Source organism: Taudactylus pleione, unplaced genomic scaffold (genome assembly GCF_031769625.1).
Source record: "Taudactylus pleione unplaced genomic scaffold, aTauple2 ptg000086l, whole genome shotgun sequence".
NCBI classification, from domain to species: Eukaryota; Metazoa; Chordata; class Amphibia; order Anura; family Myobatrachidae; genus Taudactylus; species Taudactylus pleione.
The window spans coordinates 3,054,237-3,079,704 of NW_028284488.1; the positions used below are offsets into that span (position 1 = coordinate 3,054,237).

Consider the following 25,468-nt stretch of genomic DNA (forward strand, 5'->3'; position numbering starts at 1 on the left):
TGGTCGCAATAATCGAAACGGGCTCCAGGCTGCTCGCAAAAGACCCACAGCTTAGCGAGTGGCATGAAGAAAAAAAAAAAATAGGTAAACCTGTTACAATATGATCAGACCAGCTAGGAATTGCCTGGTGCTGGTTCCTGCTTTTGTAGTGGGACCCCATGGTCTTGCAATAGCAAAGCTCCCAACATGGGACAGTAGGACGGAGCCCTGAATTGCTCCACTGAAATTGGAAAGGTTGAGAGGTATGCAATAGAGTCCACTATGTGGTTGCTATTAGTTATATATACAAACCAGTAATTCTGATTTAGACAGTTGCGTAATCATTATGGGATGCAAACATGTAACTTGGATGGAGCTAAGCATTAAAATTGGGTTGCGCCAGATGTAAAGTTAACACTTGCTACATCACATGAAACAAACAAACATCAACTAGGCACTAAAGAATAACAATAATAATGGTATTACATGAACAAAAATAAATGATCTATAAAAATAAATGGGCAAAAACAACAATACATTAAAGCATCCGCTACTTCAAAAAGAAGGTCACTGCAAACCTTAAGAAAGAAAAGGACTAATCAAACATAAAAAAAAGTTTTAATAAACTATCATACCTGCGACCCTGAGTGGTGAGGGGATAAATGGACATTATGGGGTAAATTTACTAAGCTTCAATTTTTTAAAAAAAATTTATTTTCTGTATGTTTGCATAAAAACACGACTTTAGACTGCAATAGACCATTGGCCTATTGCAGTCTAAACATCAATTATTTTACATAAACAACAATAGAAACTCTGAATTTACTAATCATCAGATTTGTTAACCTGATAGACATCACGGCAGATTAGTAAAAATAATCAGAGCTGCCTTTGGCAGACATGTTTGGGCGAAGCATTGCACAGATCAGTATGATCTGTGCAGGCTTTGTTATGTCTAAAAGTCAATAAATGGTTAAATGAAATTTTTTAAAAATTGCAGGGTGCCTGCCCGCAAATTCCGTAACCAGTCTCAGGTCACTTAGCTTGGGCTGGTATTGGGAAATCATGGGGAATAATGGTGTAAGGTCCCCCTTACTGTGTGATATGACTTGTCGACAGTTTGAAGGCTGACAAACAGAATGCCGACACCAGAATGTCAACTGCCCAAATGACATGAACAATATCTTGACAACCAATATGTCGACATACAATTAGGTCAACATGGTTAAATGGCCGGCGGTGTCCAGTGATTCTGAGTAATTTTACCCCTAGGTATGTAATCGCATTACAATCTAAAATCAGTGATTTCACTGTACTCCACTATACACGTTCACTTCTCTACACCTCAGTAATGATAGAAATGTAATCTGTTAGAGCAGATTTATTAGATATTGTATATATACTGTAACTCACAAGACATGTTTTGTATTCTTAATGATGTTTCTCAGTTGTCTGACACCTCGGTCTCGAAGTGTACATAGCCGCAGGTCCAACTGTTCCAACTTGATGTCTCTAAGCAAGTACTCCAAAGCCTGGATGTCTATGAAGTTTAGTGGGGTATGAAACAGAGTGAATTCTTTAATGACAGATGACACCTTCCGCGTCACCTGCTCATCATGCAGTTCATAAATACAATGGATGATTTTGATCTTTTCATAATTTGAATTGTTTCTCAAAATAGAAGTCGTGAACCTTTCCGAAAGTACATTTCGTTTCTCATTATCCATTGTTGGGGTGTTGTTAAAGAAACTGTTATAATTTGGATAAATTAAAAGTCTCATGAAGAATCTTATAAAATGATAGAATTTTTCACTGTGCTCTTCAGCAATGACTTTCAGCAATGTGTTGCTATTATTGTATAAATCATGGCAAAACACCATACTTAGAAAGTCTTTGAAGCTATCGACTGACTGCGTTTCCCATACACAGTACAGAGCGGCAAACATGTCTCTCAGTATGTTAGACTGATACTTAGAACCTGTTTTGCAATTATCTGCCTTCAGAAAATAATCCCATTGTTTCATGGACTCCATATTGTTTTTTTTCCCTTTGATAAGGTTTCCATAGGATTCTTGGGCCAGTTTTATGAAATTCTCTTTCTCAGCCATCTCAGGTCTCAATCCACTCAAGTATGCAGTCCTCTGTAGCAAAAAATGGGTTAACACCTCATACGGGCTGGTATAGTCTTCTATTTCCAGACATTTTTCACTGTTAATCGCACACATCATTATAACAAAAGCTGGTGTGTAGGTAAAAGTTCTTAGTCTTTTATAAGCATCAGGTGATTCCTGCTTGTCTGCAGAATAACTTTTACATAAAGTTTCAGCCTCGTCCTCAGTAAGGTCTTGAAGGACAAATGAGGTACATTGTTTATGTAACCCATCAACTGAATAATGATGAGCAACCATTAGAACATCAGTTTCAGGAAGCAGTTGTTTGGTAATTATTTTGCCCACTAAGGTGTTAAAATCAAAATGAGAATCAATACCATACTTCGTACCTAAGATGATATTATCCTTTGTTTGTTTTTGTTTGTTTGTGATATTATCCTTGTCAACATCATATAGAGGTTCATCAAGTCCATCAAGAATAAGCAAAACATTACCTAAATCTAGAACTGAAGAAAGATCCTTGAATTTTTGTTCTACAAGTTCCTTCAGACTTATTTCCTTGTCTTTTATTCGATTACAGGATACATAGAGAATACACTTATAAATCAGACTTTCATTTTTTACCCATTTGTTTTCAAGCCATTTGCAGAAGTAGCTCTTTCCTACCCCAACATCACCAATGAGAAGCATTCTCCTCGACCTAAACTGATTTGTTTCTGGTGTGAAAAGTTTTTCTGCTTTCAGTATATTCTCCTTTTCTCCTAAATATCCACTGTTTGTCCCAGATGTGGTACAAAAAGTTCTTCCTTCCACAACAAGTAATTGTCTTGGCAAAATATGATTATCATGGAAATCAGAGGATTTCATATGTTCTCTGTAGTCATGTATAATTTTCTCTATAATGAGAAATAAAGGAATAGGATAAACTGAAAAAACAACTAGTTTTACGTAAAGGCTAAAAACCATGAAGCTTTTACTTAACAGAGAGACTTAGAGGCTTATTTACTAAAGTGCAGGTTTTTAGAAGTGGAGATGTTGCCCATAGCAACCAATCAGATTCTACTTAACATTTATCTAGCCCCTTCTAGAAGATAATAGCTAGAATCTGATTGATTGCTATGGGCTAAATCTCCATTTCTAAAAACCTGCAGCACTTTATTAAATATACTCGGTATACTGAATAGGATAAGTTTATTTGCAGACTGTTGATTCCTTTACATACCAGAAGTTGTGAACTAGCTATAAGTGTGGACATTGGGCTGATTCATACTTGGGAGGGAATTCAATTAGAGGCAAAGTCAGATCAGCCGATTTTGTGGCCGATTTCGCCAACGACGGCGAAAAAACGGCCGTGTTTCGCCTAAAAACTGGAGTAAACTTTTCTCCAGCCTAGGGCAGGCGAAAAAAAATGTGCAAAATACCTATTTTTGGGTAAAAATGTGGGGATTTCTTACAGAACCCTTTGGACAGCCCCCCTAATGATACTTTAGCGCAGTGGTTCCCAAACTTTTTTTGAATCATGGTGCAATAGAGTATCAGCATTGTTTTCATGGCACCCCTAAGTTTAAATTTGTTATTGAGAAATTCAGAAAAAAATTAAGTAAAGTAGTAAAGTGAAGTAAATTTTGCTTAACGGTCATCCTTAGGTTCAGTTATGTGGTGGTGGACAGGTTTGCGCTTTTGTTTGCCCACATATTTACATTACATTGACCATAAATAATTTGATTGGGTGCTGGACCACCAACCTGAGGCACCCATGCAAGTGTCCCGAGGCACCCCAGGGTGGCGCACAGTTTGGGAACCACTGCTTTAGCAAGAAAAAAATTTGTAAGGTGCGTACTTTGGCGAAAAATGACCGCTAAAATTTCGGTCAAATTTATTTATTTTTCCTGAAAAATGCGTTTAACGTATTGAGTCTGGTATTTTGGAGAGCCGTAAGGATGCATCAAGTGTTTTAAACTTCGCACGTGGCTGGCGCAGGTGGTTTTTTAAAACCACCTGAAAAATGCCTGCACCAGCCACGTGTGATGTTTAAAACACTTGACGCATCCTTACGGCCCTCCGAAATACAAGACCCAATATGTTAAACGCATTTTTCACGAAAAAAAAGTACGCAACTTACGATTTTTTTTTCCACTAAAGTATCATTAGGGGGGCTGGCCAAAGGGTTCTGTAAGAAATCCACACATTTTAACCCAAAAATACGGATTTTGCACATTTTTCCCCATTTCTCAAAATGGAGAAAAGTTTTCTCCATTTTTACATGAAAAATTGGAGATAAATTATCACATTAAAACATTGGTCACAAACATGAAAAGACACAAATATAACAAGCATTACATGAGCTGTTTTGTAAATAATATAATTGGCAATAAACCAAAACTAAAAAGTTGAACAGAAAAAAAGGCATATAAAGGGGTTGGTAGAAAGGGTGGGGGAAGGTGTAGGGGGGTGGGAAACAGGACTACTAAGGGAAGCAAGGTACCATAAAGAATACTAGATGCTGGGCATGAGGCATTGCAAAGAGGAAATAAGTGCCACTTAGAGAACAGCAAAGAAAAGTATTTAGTTAGTTAAGGGGGTTTGTCACGGAAAGGTCGGTGCAGGGGGCACAGACCCATCCACTGAAATGTTTTAATTCTGAGCATGCATCAGAGATGAACATGCGTCCCGACGTTAAATGGGAACTCAGACCAGAAGAGATGCATGCAATTCCGTTAGGCGTTCCTGGGCGGTGGCTTTCATCAGCAATCGTGACGGGGGTCTACCGGTGTCAAGGACTGCATTGGAAGATGCAGTTCCACTAGCACTGGCGGCCATGTACCAATGAACAGGGGGCATTACGGGGGCTTACTACAGGGGGCATTACTGGGGGCACTACAGGGGGCTTACTACTAGGGGCACTACAGGGGCCCTTACTACTGTGGCACTGCAAAGGGGGACCACTACTGGAGGTACCGCATAGGGACACCATTACTGGGGGGCACTACATAGGCGGCACTGCATAGGGGGGCGGCAGCTGGGGCTGGCATAGGTGCTGGGGGGTGGTACATTTTAATTTGGGGGGGCACCAACATATATCTTGCCTCCGGGCACTTGGGATGAAGTTACGCCACTGTTTGACCAGCTGAATCAATATTATAACAAATAGTGTGAGCTTGGTTGTGTTTTACACGTTTTATTGCATTTACTAATTTATTTATTATTTACCACTTCTACATTCATCATAGTGCCACTCATTAATATAGCACATCTAAAATTTGTAAGAATTCTAAAAAAAATGTTATCAGAGAAAGCGAGATGGATAATTGGGAAATAGTCTGCATCCCGACAGTCAGAATCCCAAGGCGCTTTATACCGGCTGCGGGATCCCGACAGGTCAAAATGCTGACAACTTCAAATGGTTTTAATGGTATTTAATGATTCTAATGGTATTAGGGTTAGGATTAGCCTGCGGGAGGGGAAATTTAGGGTTAGGGTGCCGAAGGGGAGGGTTAGGATTAGGCTGCGAGAGGGGACGATTAGGGTTAGGTTGCTGAAGAGGTTGGTTAGGGTTAGAATACTTACCGTAAATCACCAGCATTTTCACCGTCGGGATTCCGCTGCCGGCATTCCGACCATCAGGATTCTGACTGTCGGGATGCCGTACCCAACCAGGATAATTCACCACTTACTGTGAAATATGAGAATATTAGAATCATGAAGCATATCTATGGCCATATAAAAGCATGGCATGACTTCTAATTTTTCTCATGTTTCTCAGTAAGTAATGCATTTTCCATATAATACAGTAATAGTAGTTTTTAGCAAAGAAATTAACCATTAAAGGCCATTTCATTATATTATGTATTGGTATACATACCATTTTTTTCTCTCAAAGCAGTTTGCCACATTATATATGCAGAAGCACTGCTTACCACATATTGTTTGCATGTTGAAGTTTCAGACTAATTAATCTTTCCGGTAAAGCAGTAGTTATCAGTGATATCTCCTACATAAATTACAAAACTATTGTTGCATGCCGTCCCGAACACTAGTTTGTTCTCTAGGTTCATCTAGATTTGACAACTCATAGTAGGGATGGAGCAGTGGTGTCCCTACCTTTAGATGCACCTGGTGCGGGCAGCGGAGCAGTGTGCCAAGGAAAAGGGGGCGTGGTCTTGTGATAAGGGGGCGTGACCTCACGTGCGGGGGAGGGGTCACGCACCAAACCCCGGTTTAAGTCTCTCCGGGGGTCTGGGAGGTGCGGTCTGCCCCCCATGCACCACTTTACTTGTAGTGCCGGCTCCCTTACTGTGACAGGAGCCGAGTGCTGCACGTACTGTAATTCTACAGTGCAGCACCTGGCTCCTGTCACTGAGGGGGAGTCTGCACTTTGGTGTCACCCCTTGGCGGGTTGAAACCGTGGAACACAGTTTGCCATTCAATTTCAGTGGTGTAATTCTATATTGTCACCCAAGTTACACAAAACCATACTATGGTTGGCATAATACCTGTCACTGAACTGTACAAAATTTGATAATATTCATTTATCTAAAAATAACTAGTACATAGATACAACATATCTTACCTGCTGAACTATCCAAACTGAGTAAGGGTTCCTTCTCTGGAAAATGAAGAAGAAAATAAATATCATCACAGTGTTTATATATACAGTTTGTTCTGCTTAAGTAGTTGACCAATGGTCATGCTGCATGCACTATGAGCCTGAGTCAGAGCAAAGCTGATATTTACGCAAATTGAGGGATTGTTTGCCATTGTGCATGCGCGAAAGCCAGACTGCACATGCACGGTGATTGCATTGTGATTACGCTGCTAGTGCTGAATCACTCGCAAAGTAAGTGACAGGTGGTCAGTATTTGGGGGCGGCAACGGGGGGGTTAGAAAAATGCAGGCATGTCGCGGACCGTGTAAGTGTCGTTTTATGGGCGTGAATGAATTAGCCATTGTGATCTCCTTCACAGCATGAGGTCTCTCTGTGTGTCAGAAGAGCTGGAGTGTTTGCGGCTGGTCAGACTTAACTTGCAAGCTGCGTGACAGTCCAATGTGAGTCGATGTTACTAATGTTTACGCTGTAGCACGTCGTCGGACGGATATGAGAAGGCAGCCGTGGACGTCTCTATACTCGGCTATGCTTTGGAGGTATTAGCATATTTTAGCAACTGCAATCCTTGAGAGAATGCAGTTGCGATTGAATTAGTGTAAATCTCGGAATCAGGCCCTCTGTTTGGAGCACAATTTGTTCCTTTGGTATAGCCTGAAAACAGACCAGGGGGTAAATTTACTAAGCGTCCATTTGGCTGAAGGTTTTTGAAACCCTGCACATTGCGAGAAATTGAAACACCAATCCACTGAATTTACTATTTTATGGCTGTTCTGTGGTGCTTTTTATAATGGGATTTTGACCAACTGCCATAATACCAACGTAAAACCGTTGCATAGATCTGGCCAATCAGAAGGACAGGAATCACAATGCAATTATAATGAAAGCAATTATTATGTATTGAATAAAGAGGTAGATACTGTAACATTAATAATTCTCTTACGAGGGAAATACTATTTTATTAATATATTATTGGGAAATTATTGTTTCATTTTATTAAGAGTACTATGAACCCAGATGCTTAATTGCTTACATTGGAGGCCATGTGTTTTTCCTTAAAAATGTAAACAGTTTTTTTTTCTATCCATACATTGCATTCAAATATGTCAATAACTGAACAAACCAATTTTATCTTGTTCAGTGCAGCGTACATAATACAAGTCACTTAAATTACCTCCATTTCTTCTGTTAATTTCCCTTTTTCGACTATAACAAACTATGTAACCCAGCAGTAAACTCGGCAATAAAATGGCTGAAATCCAAAGATACCTCACAATTCTCAATTCAGGTTTCAACTCTGAAATTAGAAAGATATAAACATAAAGATTTATTAAAATGGACCTCTACCCTTCTGACCCTAATGGCTTTAATTCTCATTGGTTTCTACCTCTACTGGATCTGCATCAATTTTGCACGTCTGCATAAAATAAATACAGAAATATTCCAGCACTAAAGGCCTGATTCAGAGGTGAACGCTAATGCAGTTGCACTACTGCGTATTTATGCGAGTACTGCAGCAGGTGGGATGTCTACTGAGACCAGGGGCGTATCTAACCATTGGCCAGGCTGGCACTCGCCAGGGGCGCCGGCCAAAGGGGGGGGCGCCGTCCGGCAGTGTCACTAGCAGCCAATGGGTGGACTACCCCAGGGGCTTGAACTGGCCCCGCTAGTCAGACAGACTCTCATTGGCTGCTACGTCCACAGAGCCGGCTAGAGATCACTCATGAACTCTGCCTTCCAGCTCCCCCCACAGCGGGCGATGGGAGAGACGTCATGACGTCGCTCCCAATAGTGCAGAGCGAGAGCGGTGTTTGGGGGGGGGGCGGGAGTGTAGCTACTAGGGGGCACGTTATGGATGGAGAGGTGGGCTATAGCCGCTACTGGAGGCACTGTTTAGGGACTACTACTACTACTACTACATAGAGGGGACTACTACTGGGGGCACTGCATAAAGGGGACTACTACTGGGGGCACTGCATAAAGGGGACTACTACTGGGGGCACTGCATAGAGGGGACTACTACTGGGGCACTGCATAGAGGGGACTACTACTGGGGGCACTGCATAGAGGGGACTACTACTGGGAGCAGTTCATGAAATTATGGGGGGGGAGGGGGGCGCCAGTCCATTACCTTGCCAGGGGCGTTCGGATCCCTAGATACACCCCTGACTGAGACCACCACAGGCTGCAGCTGCAATCCGCTGCGGTGAGCAAATAGTTGCACCATCGAGCGGCCATTGGCTGCACCATTGGACATTAGAGTAGCCCTATGATTGCTCAGAATATCTGACGGTATCATGGCCACAAGTGCCCGTGGAACTGCGCCGACACACCTGTGGATGTAAGTCACCCCACAGGAATGCCTATCCCCATGCAATTCTGATCTGCGTCCCCTGGTGGTAACCACCATATAAAACATTGGGCACCCAATGTTTTTTTATGTGTCCACCTATGAATCAGGCTCTAAATTAGATGATGGTTAAATATCTATAAAATGTTAGTAAATAAAACAAAATGATGAGTAAAGCCTGAATTTTGTTGCAATAGGTCAGGACATACACTGCCGTAACCAGGGGTGTATTAAGAGAGGAAGGGGCCCATGTGCCTTCCCCTTCAGGAGCCCCATCCTCTCTTCCTGGCCTGCCGGCAGCGCACTGACCACAGCAGTAGACTCTGGGCACTAGTCTGTGCCCAGAGTCTACTGCGCATTCGTAGGTTACCGGAAAAATGGCGATTTCCCTACTGCACATGCGCACATCGCTGAGAAAATGGCCGCGGTGGCCATTTTCCAGGCGTTTTGTGCAGTGCTGCTACAGCTGACAAGGGACATTCGGAGAGGTAAGTGTTTAAAACTATGGATGCAGGGTGTGCGGTGTGGGCCCCTCCTGGATCCACACCCTGTACCCATTATACATACTCCCCTGGCCGTAACAGGGCTCTAGTGCCCCCTGTGCTGACCACACACTATGAGTGCATGACGACATGATAAGGGGTCAGGGCTTCCAGCGCTGGGAATTACAGCACTGCCCGGAGCGTCCTCAGGATGTGCATGTCTGGAGAATCCAAAGGACGCTCTGGGTGACACTGCATCGGTGATTCTGACTGCAAGGTGCCGTTCCAAGCACCCTACTCGCCAGATGCAGGGGCCGTGGGGCAGCGACTACAGGGCTCTGCATGGCGGCACTGATTGCACACCCATAGTTACAGCCCTGAGAACATATATATAATTTCCATACTATCAGACTGGTTGAAGTCATTTATTAAATAGGTTTGGTACATCTGTTGAACAGAGGGCCAACAAAACAACTATGTAGTGATATTTACAAATGGGTCTGACACATAGATTGGGGCATGTCGACATTATTCTTTCAGACTATCACACTGTGTGGGGTAGAGTTTAGGAACTTTTGGCAATAGCATCTAAAATACAGAAACTTTTTTTCTGCTAAATTGTGTTTAACAGGTACCTGGATACATTTAGCTAGGCCTCATTTCACTCTGCAATAATAATGTTATGTGCTACTGTTTATATTAACATATTTCTACTGCAGAGACTTGATGGTGCTCAGGGCAAATAAAATAATGAGACCCCTTGAAAATAAAAATAAACACACACTGGTACACAAATTAGACAGCAAGGCACAACATCACTATGACAGCAATGACTACCACTTGCACACACACTGTCTTTGCCCCAACAATCTTTAGGAATTTTGTTAGCGTGAAATTAAATGTAGATGCTTTTTTACCACTCCTACCACCAGTTGAGATTCAATTGTTGCCTGACCAACTAAATGTTCATGAAACTGACTCCATATACTGACAGATTTACAGTAAGATATGGCCGATATTCTCTCTATAAAGGTTGTTTGTCCTATAACTGCTGGTTGGAGGTCCAGCAAATCAAACATGATAGATAACCAGACCAAGCTAGCACAATCATTGTTTATTATCATTTGTCTGTATACACTGATCAATAACCATTCAGAAAAGTCGTTTGATTGGCTAATCTGACTAATTATTGTCCAGTTAAAGGCCAACTTTACCTTACAGCCCAATCCTGGTTGCTGTAGACGGAGGCCACCAGGTAGACAATGATAATGAGGCATGGGCCTCATAAATAGACAGCTTTTTAATGTAGACTAGCCATACCACTTGAGGAGTTGTGGCCAAGTGGCAATGCGTTCATGGGTGGTAATGTCATGCTCAGATCGCATTGCAAATGCGATCATTAATAAATGGGCCCCAAAAGTGAGTAGTGATTCAAATCAGTGCACAGTACAGCTGCTCTACATCTCTGTCAGTGCAGAGTTAAAGCATTTACCCAGGAAACCACAGCACCTTCATATACAGCAACTACTATGCAAGGTAACAGCCACCTTTTAGCCTAGTTATAGGATACATTTCATTAGCTGAATGTAAAGGCATGGAGATTATTCCCTATTATAAAGCCGAAACAAAGGGTCGTGGGAGTTGGATAAAGAAAGGTGATACTAGAAAGACTTTACCATTGCAACAGCCAAAAGTTTATATGATATTAACAGAGTGCTAATTGAAATCGGAAGTACTTAGGGAGACAGCTATGAGACTTTCACAGTTGTAATAAGGGAACTTTAGAGCAGACTATCTCTAAGCAAAAATACTTTTCAACACAGTTGCCAAATTCATGAGGACACTTATAAAAATTGAGCCAAGGATATAAAGTAACTAATATAAGCTACAACTAGAAGAAGGGGAATAAATAACTTTCTCCTGCATGTCTTACCTCGTACATTGGCTTCTGCCTTGCTTACTTTCTATTGGAATATCTATGCTCAGTTCAAGGGAAAAATTAGACTTTTAGAGTTATTAACAATAGAGGATTAAAGTAATTGCTTTCAGAAAATATTCTATCAGCAGTTTCAGCTATTGCTTAACATGGATAACTGCTGAAATAAGGAGCATTTGCATGTGGAGTTAGTATTCAACAAAGAATATATATATTGTTGCAGAATAATAATTGACTCACAACATACCACCTTCCTTATAAACAAATGAGAGTTTGCAACAAACAAAACAAAAATACTATAACCCAGCTTACAATAAGAAAAGTACAGTCACAATATATTCATACAGGTATACATTCTTATTGTAAGCTGGGTTATAGTACTTTTTTTGTTGTTGTTGCAAAGTCTCATTTGTTTATAAGGAAGGTGGCATGTTGAGAGTCATAAAATATAAGAGAATGCCAATATTTGTTGTGATTTTACTTACCTATGATGTATCCAGTTGCATTCAGACCTGAGAAGAAAAAAACAGGTGGTTAATATATCGTGGGAACTGTGATGTACTAGATTACTTTTATATTTGTACACTCTACAGCAGGGGTGGGGAACCTTTTTTCTGCTGAGGGCCATTTTGATACATATAACATTATTCGGGGGCCTGTGCCGGGCACACCCCTCCATGTGATGTCACACTGTGCAGAGCCACAATCACCGGTGATTACAGCAATGCCCAGAGATCCTGAGGATGCTCCAGGGAGCTGTAAGGGCAGCGGTGTGACTGTCTGAAGCAACCGAAGGACGCTCCAGGCGGCACTGCTGCATAGATTCTGGCTGCAGTGTGCCATACTAGGCACCCTGCTAGCCAGATGAGGCTAGCAGAATATAGCTCAGAGGATCAGACCAAATGATTCCAAGGGCCTTATACGGCCCCCGGGCAGGAGGTTCCCCATCCCTGCTCTGCAGAATACAGAAATTCACCAATACCCATTAGAAACAGGCTTACCCAGACAGGCCTAGAAAATCCTATGGCAATAATGTCTAGCTTGGGTGGAGGCACGTTATTATAACCTACAAAGGGAGGGTTACAACTAAAGCAAAACACGGGTGAAAAAACACGACTCGAACAGAAATAGATGGCCAAATATGCCATAGACAAGTATACAACTCACGGATTTACTAAGAAATGTGTTTGCAAACTCGGGCCAAAATAGAAGAATCAAATAGATGACCTCAGCAGCATGTTGTGCAGAAGCAATGCACATATCAGTGTGATCTGTACAGTGCTTCTGTGTTATAGGTGAAAGGGTTAAAAATTAAGGAAAAAAAACGGCGTGAGTTTTCCCTCCAAAAGCATAATCATCCCTGAACCTCTGCTCTAAGCACAGATCTGTCCTCACTCATCTTTGCTGCAGTCATGCCAAACAGCCCTCTCGGCGTTGCACTAGCAGATCTCTCATTCCCTCTCCTCTACACTGTATGAGAGGGAACAGCAGAGCCTAGTTGCACATTTGGAGACACCCAACTTTATCTATTTTCTTTTAATTTTAGGTTTCTTTATTTGTAGATCTAAATAGTGACGGTGGTCATCTCATGTCCTATTGTAGGACCAATTATTGACAAATCACTTGAACCTGATGTTTTTTACATTATAATTTTAACGTATATGTTAGTGATGTATTGTTGTAAATTCTGTGTTATTTTGCCTTATATATGTTAAGACAACTAGAGTGATCTTAATATATTTCAGTCTTATATAATCTGTCTATAACTATTTAGTATTTGTTATGTGTACTTGTGAGTTATTTTACTCTGTCTAGTATATACCCATTAAAGGTTAAGTTTTATTTAAAGTGACATAATGCCAATTTGAATGCTCTCATTATAGAGTCGTTTTGTGGTCGGCCAAACCTTCCACAATTTTCTTTTTCAATGGTCATTTTACTCTGAGAAGCACCTCCACAGTTTAATATACACCCTGAGAGGTATGATGGATTATATAGCGGATGTAGCAAGTTTTATTCACCTTTCACAACTTATTACTTTGTTATAAGGTGAAATCCAGAACTTGTGCGGTGATATTCCCTACTTCCCCAGTCCTATCCTTTATACATATAGCCCTCTCGGCATGCCTGGTCCCGTGAGACACTGCTAGCGCCACACCAGGAGACTGTGCTGATGAATTTGATATGTGACACTTGTATATTTGTGTGCCACTGAGTCCCTGAATCAGTATGCAGAGTGCTATGATGCAGCGGCCACAGCTTTTTTCCACTCCAAGTGTCATTTACAGACTTAATTGCACAGATATACAAGTGAATTTTCAACAAAAAAAAAGACTCCGGACGATAGCAGTCTCACAGGACCAGGCGGCTCACTCACACCAGGCATATTGCGGTGCATGACAGATTGAGGCTAGATGAGCAAGGACACATCTGAATGTACTTACAGCGCTTCTGTGTCAGTGGAATCAGGATTTTAGTTTTTTTTATTTTAAGAAGACCTTGGACTTCTACCTGGAGAAGGGGACTGACCTTCTCTAGCCGACTGGCACTTGTGGTTCTACAAGTGCCTCAGGGCAGGCTTGCTGTGACCTTTAGAACAAAATTATTTCTACCTTTAAACTATTATCCCCCTGGGCTGGCTGGTTGTTCCTCGGAAGACGGGATTCTATTTTATTTTTGGGGTCCCCACTTTCCGAGGATTGCCAGCCCTGGGCTGACCATATTGGAAGCTGGTTAATGCTTTTGACACATGCTGTGTGTCCTCTTGCTATGGCATTATCACCGAGGCTGGTTACAGGAAAATAGGGGGAACCCCACGTCGGTTTTGTCCTCATTTTTCTTGTATCAGAACGGTCTTCGAGGTTAGGTGCTGGTTATGTTTTTTTGGGGGGGCACCACGCCATTTTTTTCTAAGATTTTAACCCAAAACACACAAAGTACTGCACAGACCACACAGACTCCGCATCACTGGGGGGCAGGCAGATAGTTAGCTAGCCAATGGAAGCTGGCTGGCAATAGAGTCTGTGGGGCAGGTCCATTCACCGGCAGTGACCGCTACACCGCAGTTTTCCCCACCTGCGGGACACTGTGACCCACGGGTGGGGATGGCACCCACAGGCTATTTTAGCAGGGTGCCACGCTGGAGGGCAGGGTGCTCTTTGCCCTTTAGAAATAGGGCAGGGCGCGGCGCCCCACGCTAAAACAGCCTAGCTGGAATGCTATACTAGTTCTAATATCAAGCATTTGGAAAATCCTGTAGAAATCCTGCGTTTTCCCCTGAATAGTAATTTTTTAATAAACCTTACCTTCCACTGTGAGATTCACATGTTGGATTTTGTATCCAGTAGATTGTTTCAGAATTGTATAACATGTGTAAAACCCAGCATCTGATTTCGACAGATTCCTCAGAAGCAGGGACATATTACATAAGTGCAATAAATCATAAAACAACTGGGTTCTTCCTCGATAGTTATCCGTTTGATACTCAGAACGACTGGAACCACGAAAGAAACTATGGACCACAGCATCATTCTCTGATCGTTGCCAATTGACCACAATACGGTTATAATCAAAGTTATCCTTGCAGTCTACCATACATGGCAGGAGTACATCTTGGTGCAACACACCTTTCACGGATAAGCACTGACACACTGTCAAGACAAAATGTATTTTATTATATACAGTATGTAAACCTAGAAAATTTTACAAAACAGGTATGAAGCATGACATCATATACAGTGTAGCATGCAACATTTCAAATATACAACATAGCGCAGAACATACAAATGAAAAAAAGACCAATGTTCCAATTGGGATGCACTTTACATTTTTTATATGAAATAGCCCCTGTTAAATAAAAGGCTTATACAGTATACAGCCATTGCCAAAAGTTTTGAGAATGACACAAGTATTGGTTTTCACAAAGTTTGCTGCTTCACTGTTTTTAGACCCTTTTGTCAGATGTTACTATGGTATACTGAAGTAAAATTACAAGCATTTCATAAGTGCCAAAGGCTTTTATTGACAATTACATTAAGTTTATGCAAATAGTCAATATTTGCAGTGTTGATCCTTTGTTTTCAAGACCTCTGCAATTCGCCCTGGCATGCTGTCAATCAACTTCTGGGCCACATGCTGACTGATGGCCGCCCATTCTTGCCTAATCAATGCTTGGAGTTTCTCAGAATTTGTGGGTTTTTGTTTGTCCATCCGCTTTTGAGGATTGACCACAAGTTCTCAATGGGATTAAGGTCTGGGGAGTTTCCTGGCCATGGACCCAAAAATTTGATGTTTTGTTCCCCGACCCACCTTATGGCAAGGTGCTCCATCATGCTGGAAAAGGCATTGTTCGCCACCAAACTTTTCTTGGATGGTTGGGAGAAGTTGCTCTTGGAGGATGTTTTGGTACCTTTCTTTATTCATGGCTGTGCTCTTAGGCAAAATTGTGAGTGAGCCAACTCCCTTGGCTGAGAAGCAACCCCACACATGAATGGTCTCAGGATGCTTTACTGTTGTATATATGTGTTTATTTTTATTATGGCGGTCCTGTATTGACCAAGACTCGATACGGGGCCACCGATTAGGGATAGTATACTATACAGTATACTAGGGATGGCCACCACCATGGATGGTTTGCAAACCATAGATAGTCTATGACAAGTGTTTTTGCCATTGCTGACAGGCACCGTTGTTGCACAAACTATGGTAGCTCCTCAACCGACGTTAAAGAAACATCGGAGCATGCGATCTCAAACCATAGTTTCTATCGATGGTTGAACCCATTGACCATTGATGGTACAGCTGTCAATGGTCATCACTACAGTATACTATAAAAAAATATATTTTTATGGTATGCGGTGTTAAAAAAAAAAAAATATATATATATATATATTATTTTTTTTTAAATTGCATTGGATAAGTTTTAAAAAGATGTTCTTGACCTAATTCAATCAAAAAAAAACCCGACAATTTCGGAGCAGTTTTTGGAAAAATAAATTGTCAGTTAAATGGTTAATCCATAGGGCAACAAAGAAAAATAAAAAGTAGTCCTAATAAAGGGTACTCACAGCATAAATTTAACACATTTCTTAATGACCCATGTTATTGCTGATAAACATTCATAAAATATAACCTTTATTTCAACTTTAAAATTAGGTCAGCAAAATATTATTTCATATATTTATTTATTATAATTTATAAATTTGTATTATTATTTAATACAGTTATTCACTGCTAAAATAAAAATGTGTGAAAGTGAATTAAAATGTTACCACCGTGAGTGTTTCCTATTGTCAAAGTCTTACTCCATGATCATCCCCCCAATAACGGGTGATATAATATTCCAGAGGGTGTCGTCCGACTATCAGACCCACATACTCATTTCGTATTGCCCAATCATATTTTCATACTGTGTTTGTGTAGATTAATCTTCCTTATTTCTGCATACCTGTGAGGGTATGCTTAATCGTATACATCCCATAAAATGGATTGAAATATCAATTCATTGGCATATAAATCAATTTAATGCCAGGCCTCCTTGTCATGTATAATCTAATCCAAATGAACAATCATGCTCATCTGCACCAATATGAATATGCCCTGGTCACTGTGAGAGTGTCATTCATTTCATATAAATCAAATTTGATATCATAATATTGCTCAACATTAACTATGTCTCATCATTAGAAGCACTTGTTTATACATACCCATAGCAACATGAAGCTAAAGTTACTCAATACTGTATCAATTTTTGGTATATAGTCGTTCTTGTGACTCAGGAGCTGCTAGTTTAGCTATATTACATATCACTTTATTATTTATTTAGGAATTTAGGCAAATCCCATAATAATACAGAGTCTCCGTTTAATCTGAATTGGACTCCTATAGTGGTAGTTTACCTATAGTATACACCCCTTTGTCATTTATTTAGGGATTGAGGCGAATCCAATCATAATATTGAGTTGCCGTTAAGCTGAGTAGTGTGTATTAGTTCCCGTATCACAAGCTATTGCTTAACAGTAATACATATTCAATTACTTTATAATTAGGAATTTAAGCAAATCCCATGTTACATCACAATTTGTTAGAACCGTGCTGCTGTTTCTACACAATTAAGGCCCCCACACACGGTACGATTTGCAAATGATACAATCTCGTTTGCGATTTCCCTTGAACTCCTGAACACTCCCAGACAAACGATATTGGGCCTGATTCAGATGCGGATGCAATTAGCGCTCGCTCGTCCAGAAAATAGGGGTGGCTATTCAAATTAACCGTTCACTCTTTGCGGTCTGTTCACGCCTCTAGGTCTGAACGAGCGAACAAAACTTGCGGTCGTTTTTTGGGAAACTACGCCCCCTGGCCGCTCGCATCCTACGTCATGTCCGCTATTTATTAGATTAATCGAGTACATCAACCAGGGTATGAACTGCTCGCTATTCTTGTGGTTGGTTTTTGCTACCACAATTTTGCGAGCAGTTCTGGCTATTAAATAACCCAGTGACGTGGTCAATGACGCTGCTGTTTTAATTATGCACACCCATAAAACGCCCGTTTTGACCTTTAAGCACGCCTGCGTTCTGATCTCCACTCCCCGTTTTCAAGCACCTTCCCCTGTTACCACCCACATACGCCTCTTTCTGTCACTCACATGAATTTCGACCGCACTGACTGGTTTGCGCATGCGTATAACGATCCGTACGCATGCGCAGTTGGGCAAACATCGCTCGGAGCGAACGAGCGGCCGCTTACGAGCGGCTCTGAATCAGGCCCATTGTGCCTACACATGGAACAATTGTACAAACAACCAAACGATATAGATGGATCGTTAACGGCTGCAAATCGTTAAGGTTATATCGTTTGGCAGCAAACAAGCTCAAGATGCATCTGCTGGAACATTTAAAAATAGTGGAGCGGAGTGGCCAGGATCAGTGACAACAAATCGTCCATCGCATCGTTCATCGTGCACACACAGGAAATGATGCGTGCCAAATTGTGAAAGATAGGTCGATATCTTTCTGTAGGTTCAATTGATCAGCGACCAAGATCAGCGACAGCGGGACCACGCATCGTTATCATGGCCACACACGGCACTTTTTAAACGATTTGTCTTTCAAATCGGTCGAAAACAGCCAAATCGTTTCAAAAATCGCTCCGTGTGTGGGGGCCTTTACTCCTGTTTCCGGGGTTGCTGGTTAGAGACTGGCATACAATGTTGCACTTTTCAACTCATTATCCAATTTAAAATAAGCAATAGTAGCGAATGTTTGCAATTGAAAATATTAATAATGGAGCATTAATACTCTCAACATCCAGTCCAATATTAAGAATTTACATAGATCCCATGCGTTCACTATTAAGTTGTTATTCAAAACGACATAGGGCCTGATTCAGCAAGGATCGCAGTTGCTCATACGCCCGCAATCGGCCAATTGTTTCACACTGCGCATGCGCACGCATTACAGTGCACGAAACAGCCGCTGCAATCAGAACATCATTCTCAGTGACTATGCAGACCCATCGCAGAGAGATTGACAGTAAGTGCCATTTGTGGGTGGTGACGGGTGGGTGGTCAGGTGAACACAGGCGTGCCAGTGCGTTTCAACGGCAATGAGGGGGCGTGCATATATTATCCACTGCAATACTTTACGCAGCCTGAGACCTCATAGCGTGTGCTGAAGTTAGCAATTCCTGAGTGAGGTCTGACCTGCCATAACTGTGCGTATGGGTCCTATGTTACTCCATGTTACCGATTGTTTCGCTATATTGCCAAAGTATATGGATGTGTGCAAGGGGAAGTGGGCTGTGATCGCAATGAGAATGTCTCATAATATAATATCCAGCATATGTATAGGTGTCTCCTGTCTCACTCGTCTGGATCCGAGTACATACAGGCCCTCATTCAGAGGCGGTCGGAGGATGCAAGCGGTCGCTCAGAAACTGGGCGGCCGCTTGCATCCTGACCGGCCGCCTCTGTTTCGGTCGTTAGGCTGTGGGTTTACACCCACAGCTCTAACGACCGCTAGGGTAATGGTCGCGATGGTCATTGACCATCGCGACCATCGGGGCTTACAACGAGACCCTAGGGTAGGGTCTCACTTGTCGTAAGCCCCGGAGAGCTTCTGGCTCTGTCAGAGCCGGAAGCTTTCCACTGACATCACTATTGATGTCAGTGGGGCCTCCCCCAAACGGCAGGCGTTCCCATGGGAACGCCTCCGTTTGGGCTGCCACCCCCCCGGCCCGCCTTCCAAACGGGGCGAGCTGTCAATCAACATCGACAGCTCGCCCCCTTTGGAAAGAGACCCGTTACGACCGGCGCTGTCGGTCGTAGCGGGTCTCACGCATGCGCACGAAGGAGCCGGCTCCCTCGTGCGCATGCGCACTGGACAAACATCGAGGCGGCCGTGCAGTCGTAGACCGTACGGCCGCCTCTGAATAAAGCCCACAGTCTCATGCATCTATTAATCAGGTCGAGACGTCTAACAGACACCCATAACAATGATTTACATAGGATTTCACAAGTGCTTATCACATATTAAAATAACATAGTGCGCGCTCAAACAGCGTGCACCACATGTGTCCTGATGCGCATTTCGCTGTTTAGCTTAGTCATAGGAGCAACCCGTCCGCTGGGTTGCAAGGGCTTATATTCTGGTTGTCCTCCAATCAGTCTCGTAATTGAGATGTTGCAACAGCAATTCACTCCCTTCACACCTAATTGGATCGAGCCCTTAGAATTCAATAATTTTTTCACGAACTTCAACCAATCTCAAAAGTTTGCCATAGCAGATGCAACTACTGCAATTGAGCCTAAGGTTACCAGTTACTGTAAAAAGAAATGCAGGGACAGAAAAATCTAGATTTTACTATGTTGTTTTTTGACTCAAAACAAGGCTAGAAAAAGAGACAGGTAACAAAATGCTCCTACAACCTCCTGTGTACTAACAAGCCTTTATTATTTGAATGTTGTTGGTAAGGTTTGGCACGTGAGCAGGGAAGACAAATTAATAAAGATACAATACACACAATAAAAGCAGGGAGATATCTTATATATAAAATTAATTGGTCTGTTTGTTTGTCTGTCCAGTTATGCATTCGGACACCCCTGCACCGATTGGGATGAAACCAACGTGAGGTCATCCGTTGGATCCTGGCCAGGTTTACAGAGGGTTAGAGTCCTGGTCGGACCTCCTGTTGGTGTACACTGGGCAGAACTTTGACCCGGGGAGCCTGTTCTGAGCTCTCCACTGGATGGATATGGACGAAAACTTCAGCGTTGTAACATTGGACCCCAGAAAACATCTAGGGGGTTGAGGTCCCGGGCGGTCCTTCCGCCGGGCGGTCCTTTGTACGATGGGCAGAACTGTGATCCAGGGAGGCTATTCTGGGCCTTCCACTGGATGGATTTTGATGAAAACTTCACAGAGGGGTGGCAATTGGTCTGGGATGCCTAACAGAGTTGTTGGGGTCCTGGTCGGAACTCACTGCAGACTGTGCGGGGAAGAACTTTCCTCATTGGTGTGTTGAAAGAGCTGCTTTTTAAATGTTAATAGTTACATCCAACTCATTGATAACTTAATAATTTGAAGATTTAAACCCGGGCAACACCAGGTACTTCAGCTAGTAAACTATACTTAGAGATATACTAAGGAGCAGTCACTGGGGCAGATGTATGAAGCTCTGTTAAGTGATAAAAGTGGAGTATGATAAACGAGCAGCCACTCAGCTCCCAACTGTCATGTTACAGGCTGTGTTTGAAAAATGACAGATAGGAACTGAGTGGCTGCTCGTTTATCACTCTCCACTTTATCTCTTCCCAGAGCTTCATACATCTGCCCCACTGAAACACAAAGGTCCAGAGTTCAATCTCATGTTGAACCTTACAGAAAACATATGAAGTCCAACAACAAACAGCATAGCAAATATACATATAGAATATCAAAAGTGATTGTAAACCGAAAATGAAAGGTACAGCAGTAACTGAGATCCTTATTTAAATCTGTTTACAGTGAAATTATAATGTCAGGTGTAAGAACAAAAAACAATCTTTCTCTTTACAAAGGAAACACAGTAAACCTACAGGAAGCATCTAGTGAAAATAAAAATAAATTCAGATCACTATAACATACTTACCTACTCTCCTTGAACCTGTAAAAGACTCACAATTTTTTTGAGAAGACCCCTGGGCTCCCAGAACAGTTGGCTGTCCTCTCACAGGATGGGGATAAAAATGCTGTTATTTATGGCCCATGGGAAGGGAGTATGACACGATTCTATGATACTCACGTCATTTTGGCCCCACTCCCTTTTGTCAGTTGCACGATTCAAAGCAAATTACAGCAAGGGGCAGGGTCTTATGACGCAACTACTGTAATCCTGCTCCGCCCCCTACAGCTGCCATCTGCATTTCCCCTTTGTGCTTCTCCCGGAGAGGAGATTATAAAAGTAGGCAGTATGCACTACAAGGATTAAACTTTGCTGACGTCACCACTTACCTGGAAATAACAAGACAATTGAACCAAACAGTTTCATGCTTCCAGAGGTGAAAGAGAAGTCCATGGATGCTGCTAGATGGGTGAAAATAAACCATTGTAAAGGTCAACAAAATAGGACTAAAGTAAAGTACAAGTATTTAATGTAGGTTCTTTGAAAAAAATTTATTGATTATGCATATTTATTTATTTATTTTTTATTTATATATATTATGACAATTCAGTCCTCTTGATTGCGTCAAGTGGTAAAATAATGAGACAATAATCTCATGTTTTAGGGGTCTGTTTCTGAAGATGAGATATGTCTTTTTTTCAGCATCTTGTTCTTAAAAAGGTGCCTATCTCAGCTTCTCACAAAATACCAAGAGGTAAACTGCAGAGAGATCTTTGATTTCTCTCTTGGAGCGGGATGTACTAAAAGCAAAATGAGGCCAAAACTCTGAAAACTGCCATCGGAGTTCTGGCCGAATTCCCTATATGTACCAAGCTCCAGTATGGGATACCAGTGATTGGACCCGTTAGGCAACGCCATCATTAGATGGAATTGCCTAATAGAAGCCTATGGGCTTCTCTACATAATGTTCACTGAGAGGGATCGACCCGTCACCCGTCACATGAGCAGAAGACTCCCTAGGAAGTTCTAGGTCGTAAACCCAGAAGTCTTATCATCGCAAAGGACAGCTCTTCTTTTTAGAAGAAATAGTAATTCTAAGTGCTTAATCGTAATTCTAAGTGCATACCAGAGTTATTAACGCCACTTTGCACTCAATAAGTGGCGGGATGTACCGTATGCATAGAACATCCCGCTTTTATGAAGATGACGACTGGACTCAATTTATCAAGTGTTAAGCTGGGCATCCACTATACAATTATCTGCCAGATATCTGTCCAATCTGGCTGGTTGGAATGAAAACCTGGGTTGGATTGCAGGGTCACTTGACCCAGGTTATTTTTCAGGGACCCTTTTACACTGAGCTGCAACCCGGGTAGACCCAGCAAAAACCCAGGTTTTTGCTCTGGTGTAAAAGGGGTATTAGAGAAAATACAAAGGAGGGAGTTGATAAAAAGAAATGTGTAGTACATGGTGAGTTTTAGGTTTGTTATTTTTAGACAAATTGTAAAGCAATCAGTTTCTTAATCTGAAAATTACCTTAGATGTTGGTCAATGTTTGTTCAACTGTTATGTAATCACACTTTGTGCATTTAACACTTGGTGCTTTTAACCCCAGCTGCCCCTAGACTGAATATAAGGACTCAATTGGTCTGCTGATCAAAGGAGATAACTTGCTCTGAGTTGGAGCAAAAACCAGGCCAGATATATACCATAAACTATGCTTCACTGACCAATACAGACTATACAGGAAAAAAATAAATAAAATAAATCTATGCAAGAGAGACAGTCACCTACATTTAAATCCACACACGATTGCAAGCATGAGGTTCTATGCAGAATATAGGTGCAATAAGCAGGATGAGACAGTCACCTACCTGAGGGATGAAATGAAATACACAGATGATTAGTCCATATTCATGCAGGGTAAGTGTTTGATTAACTGTTATGTAATCACACTTTGTGCATGCTTTTAACCCCAGCTGCAAACAGCCCCAGCTGCCCCTAGACTGAATATAAGGAGTGGTATCCCTTGATTAATACCCCTTTTACACCGGAGCTAAAACCCGGGTTTTTGAAGGGTTAACCTGGGCAGCTCCCTGGTGTAAAAGGGCAGAGGGTTGGATCGCCGGGTCGAGTGACCCGGCAATCCAACCCAGGTAACTAGCAGGGTTTAACACGGGCGTAGCCCGTGAAACCCTGCTATGGGAACAGCGCACTCCGGGTCACAATGACCTGGAGTGCGCTGCTAGCCGGCCGCTTGGTCCGGCTTCAGTGGCGCTTGGAGATGACGTCATCTCCAAGCGTCCACTTTCACTCCGCAAAAGCCGGGTCTATGCAGACCCGACTGCGGTGTGAGCGGCGCTGATTCGGGAATATTCCGGGGATATTCCCGAGTCAGCGCTGGCAAAATTCCGGGTCTGATCCGGATAGGACCTTTGTTCCAACTCCGGGTCAGACCCGGAATTTAGGTGGAAAAGGGGTATAAGACAGGCTACCAATAGCAACTAAATATGCAGATTATTTACATCAAGTATAGGGAAATTTAAACAAACTGTAAACAGCATTAATACAAACATACATATCCTCTTCCTGCATCCATTTTTCCCGGGTTTGCATATAGTTAGATTACTTTGGAGCACCTAAGCTTGGGCTTCAAAGGAATACTTGTTTGCGAGACACAGCAGGGGATATATTTACTGAAGTGCAGGTTTTTAAATGTGGAAATGTTGCCGATTGCTACCAATCAGATTCTAGCTATTGTCTTTTAGTAGGTGTTAGATAAAAGTTAAGTAGGAAACTGATTAGTTGTTATGGGCAACATTACTTCTAAAAACCTGCACTTCAGTAAATATACGCGGGATCGCAAATATGTGCTATAGCGCGTATTTTACCTGCAAATCGGGACCGGAGACTTACTTTTGCAGAATGGGTGGGTCCCCATGGACACGCCCCGCTGTGGCCAATCCCCTGGCTCCTGATTGCATGATTGATGCCTCCCCTGGCCCGGCTGCAGGGAGAACTATAAAAAGGAGGTGGCGCTTTTCCTTGATACAGCGACCCCCGGCACGTGGCTCCCGGTGTGCAGACTGCTCAGGTACCTGTTCCGGCCCCCGCGTGAATCTGGCCCCCATAAGAAAGCTGCCCCGACCCCCATACCAAGACTGCTGCAGCCCCCAGCATGAAGACTGCCCTGGCCCCCATGTGAACCCGGCCCCTGCATCAATACTTCTGTGGTCCCCGCTACAAGACTGCCACGGCATCCGTCCCCCAGCGTTAAGACTGCACCCTGTATTCAGAAGGCAGACCAGGCAAGACACTGCGCATGTAGCTGTACTCCCTAACCTGTACTCGGAGGGTAGACGGGTAAGTGTAAAGCGGGTAGCGCTGTGGGTGGGGGTTACATAGCTGCGATGGGGGTTTGTTAAGTGTGATGAGGGTTGGTTTGGTGCGGTTATATTGGTTACATTAATGCGGTGGCGGTGCTGCTAATAATACAAATAGGGTGGGTCTAGGGGTGGCGCAGAAGCTAAGGGGGCCTATGTACTAAACAGGAGTTGACGGGTAAAAACATTAAAGCTAGGGTAAGTTCATGTACATAACGCTTCTCGATATGTACTTATGGATTTTCTCCTCAGTTGTGCTCCCTGCGCTATCTGTAGGGGTATTTTTCGCTTAGTCATAGGCTCCTATGACAGCGCTAAGTGCTTTAGATGTTTTCAAAGTTTTTCTTACTTATCATCTCCTCTCTTCTCCAGCGCCGCATCGCGACCCCAGGCTGCCGTTAAGTGCTGTCTTTTGTCTCTTGAAATATGGGCCCTCATTCAGAGCCGTACGCTCTGAGCAGAGCGCACGCTCTGCATGAGGGCCGGGCTCCTTTTTCATGGAGCGTCCTCCTGGACGCTC

At 42.5% G+C, this 25,468-nt stretch overlaps 1 protein-coding gene across 3 annotated transcripts in view; it reads right to left on the bottom strand.

The window, feature by feature from the left end:
* The window catches only part of LOC148529108 (uncharacterized), a 40,413-nt gene that overhangs the window by 8,078 nt on the left and 6,867 nt on the right, over nucleotides 1-25,468 (bottom strand). The window contains exons 3-9 of one of the 3 annotated variants that reach the window (XM_088468666.1): nucleotides 23,360-23,439; nucleotides 21,955-22,023; nucleotides 14,767-15,111; nucleotides 11,947-11,973; nucleotides 7,868-7,990; nucleotides 6,661-6,696; nucleotides 1,393-2,986 (exon numbers count right to left, since the gene is read on the bottom strand). In XM_088468666.1, coding sequence (XP_088324792.1) covers nucleotides 1,393-2,986; nucleotides 6,661-6,696; nucleotides 7,868-7,990; nucleotides 11,947-11,973; nucleotides 14,767-15,111; nucleotides 21,955-22,023; nucleotides 23,360-23,387 — 2,222 coding nt within the window. In that variant the 5' untranslated portion in view covers nucleotides 23,388-23,439. Of the gene's footprint in view, nucleotides 1-1,392; nucleotides 2,987-6,660; nucleotides 6,697-7,867; nucleotides 7,991-11,946; nucleotides 11,974-14,766; nucleotides 15,112-21,954; nucleotides 22,027-23,359; nucleotides 23,440-25,468 lie in introns of all 3 variants that reach the window. The other 2 variants (XM_088468664.1, XM_088468665.1) reach the window with 2 other exon arrangements.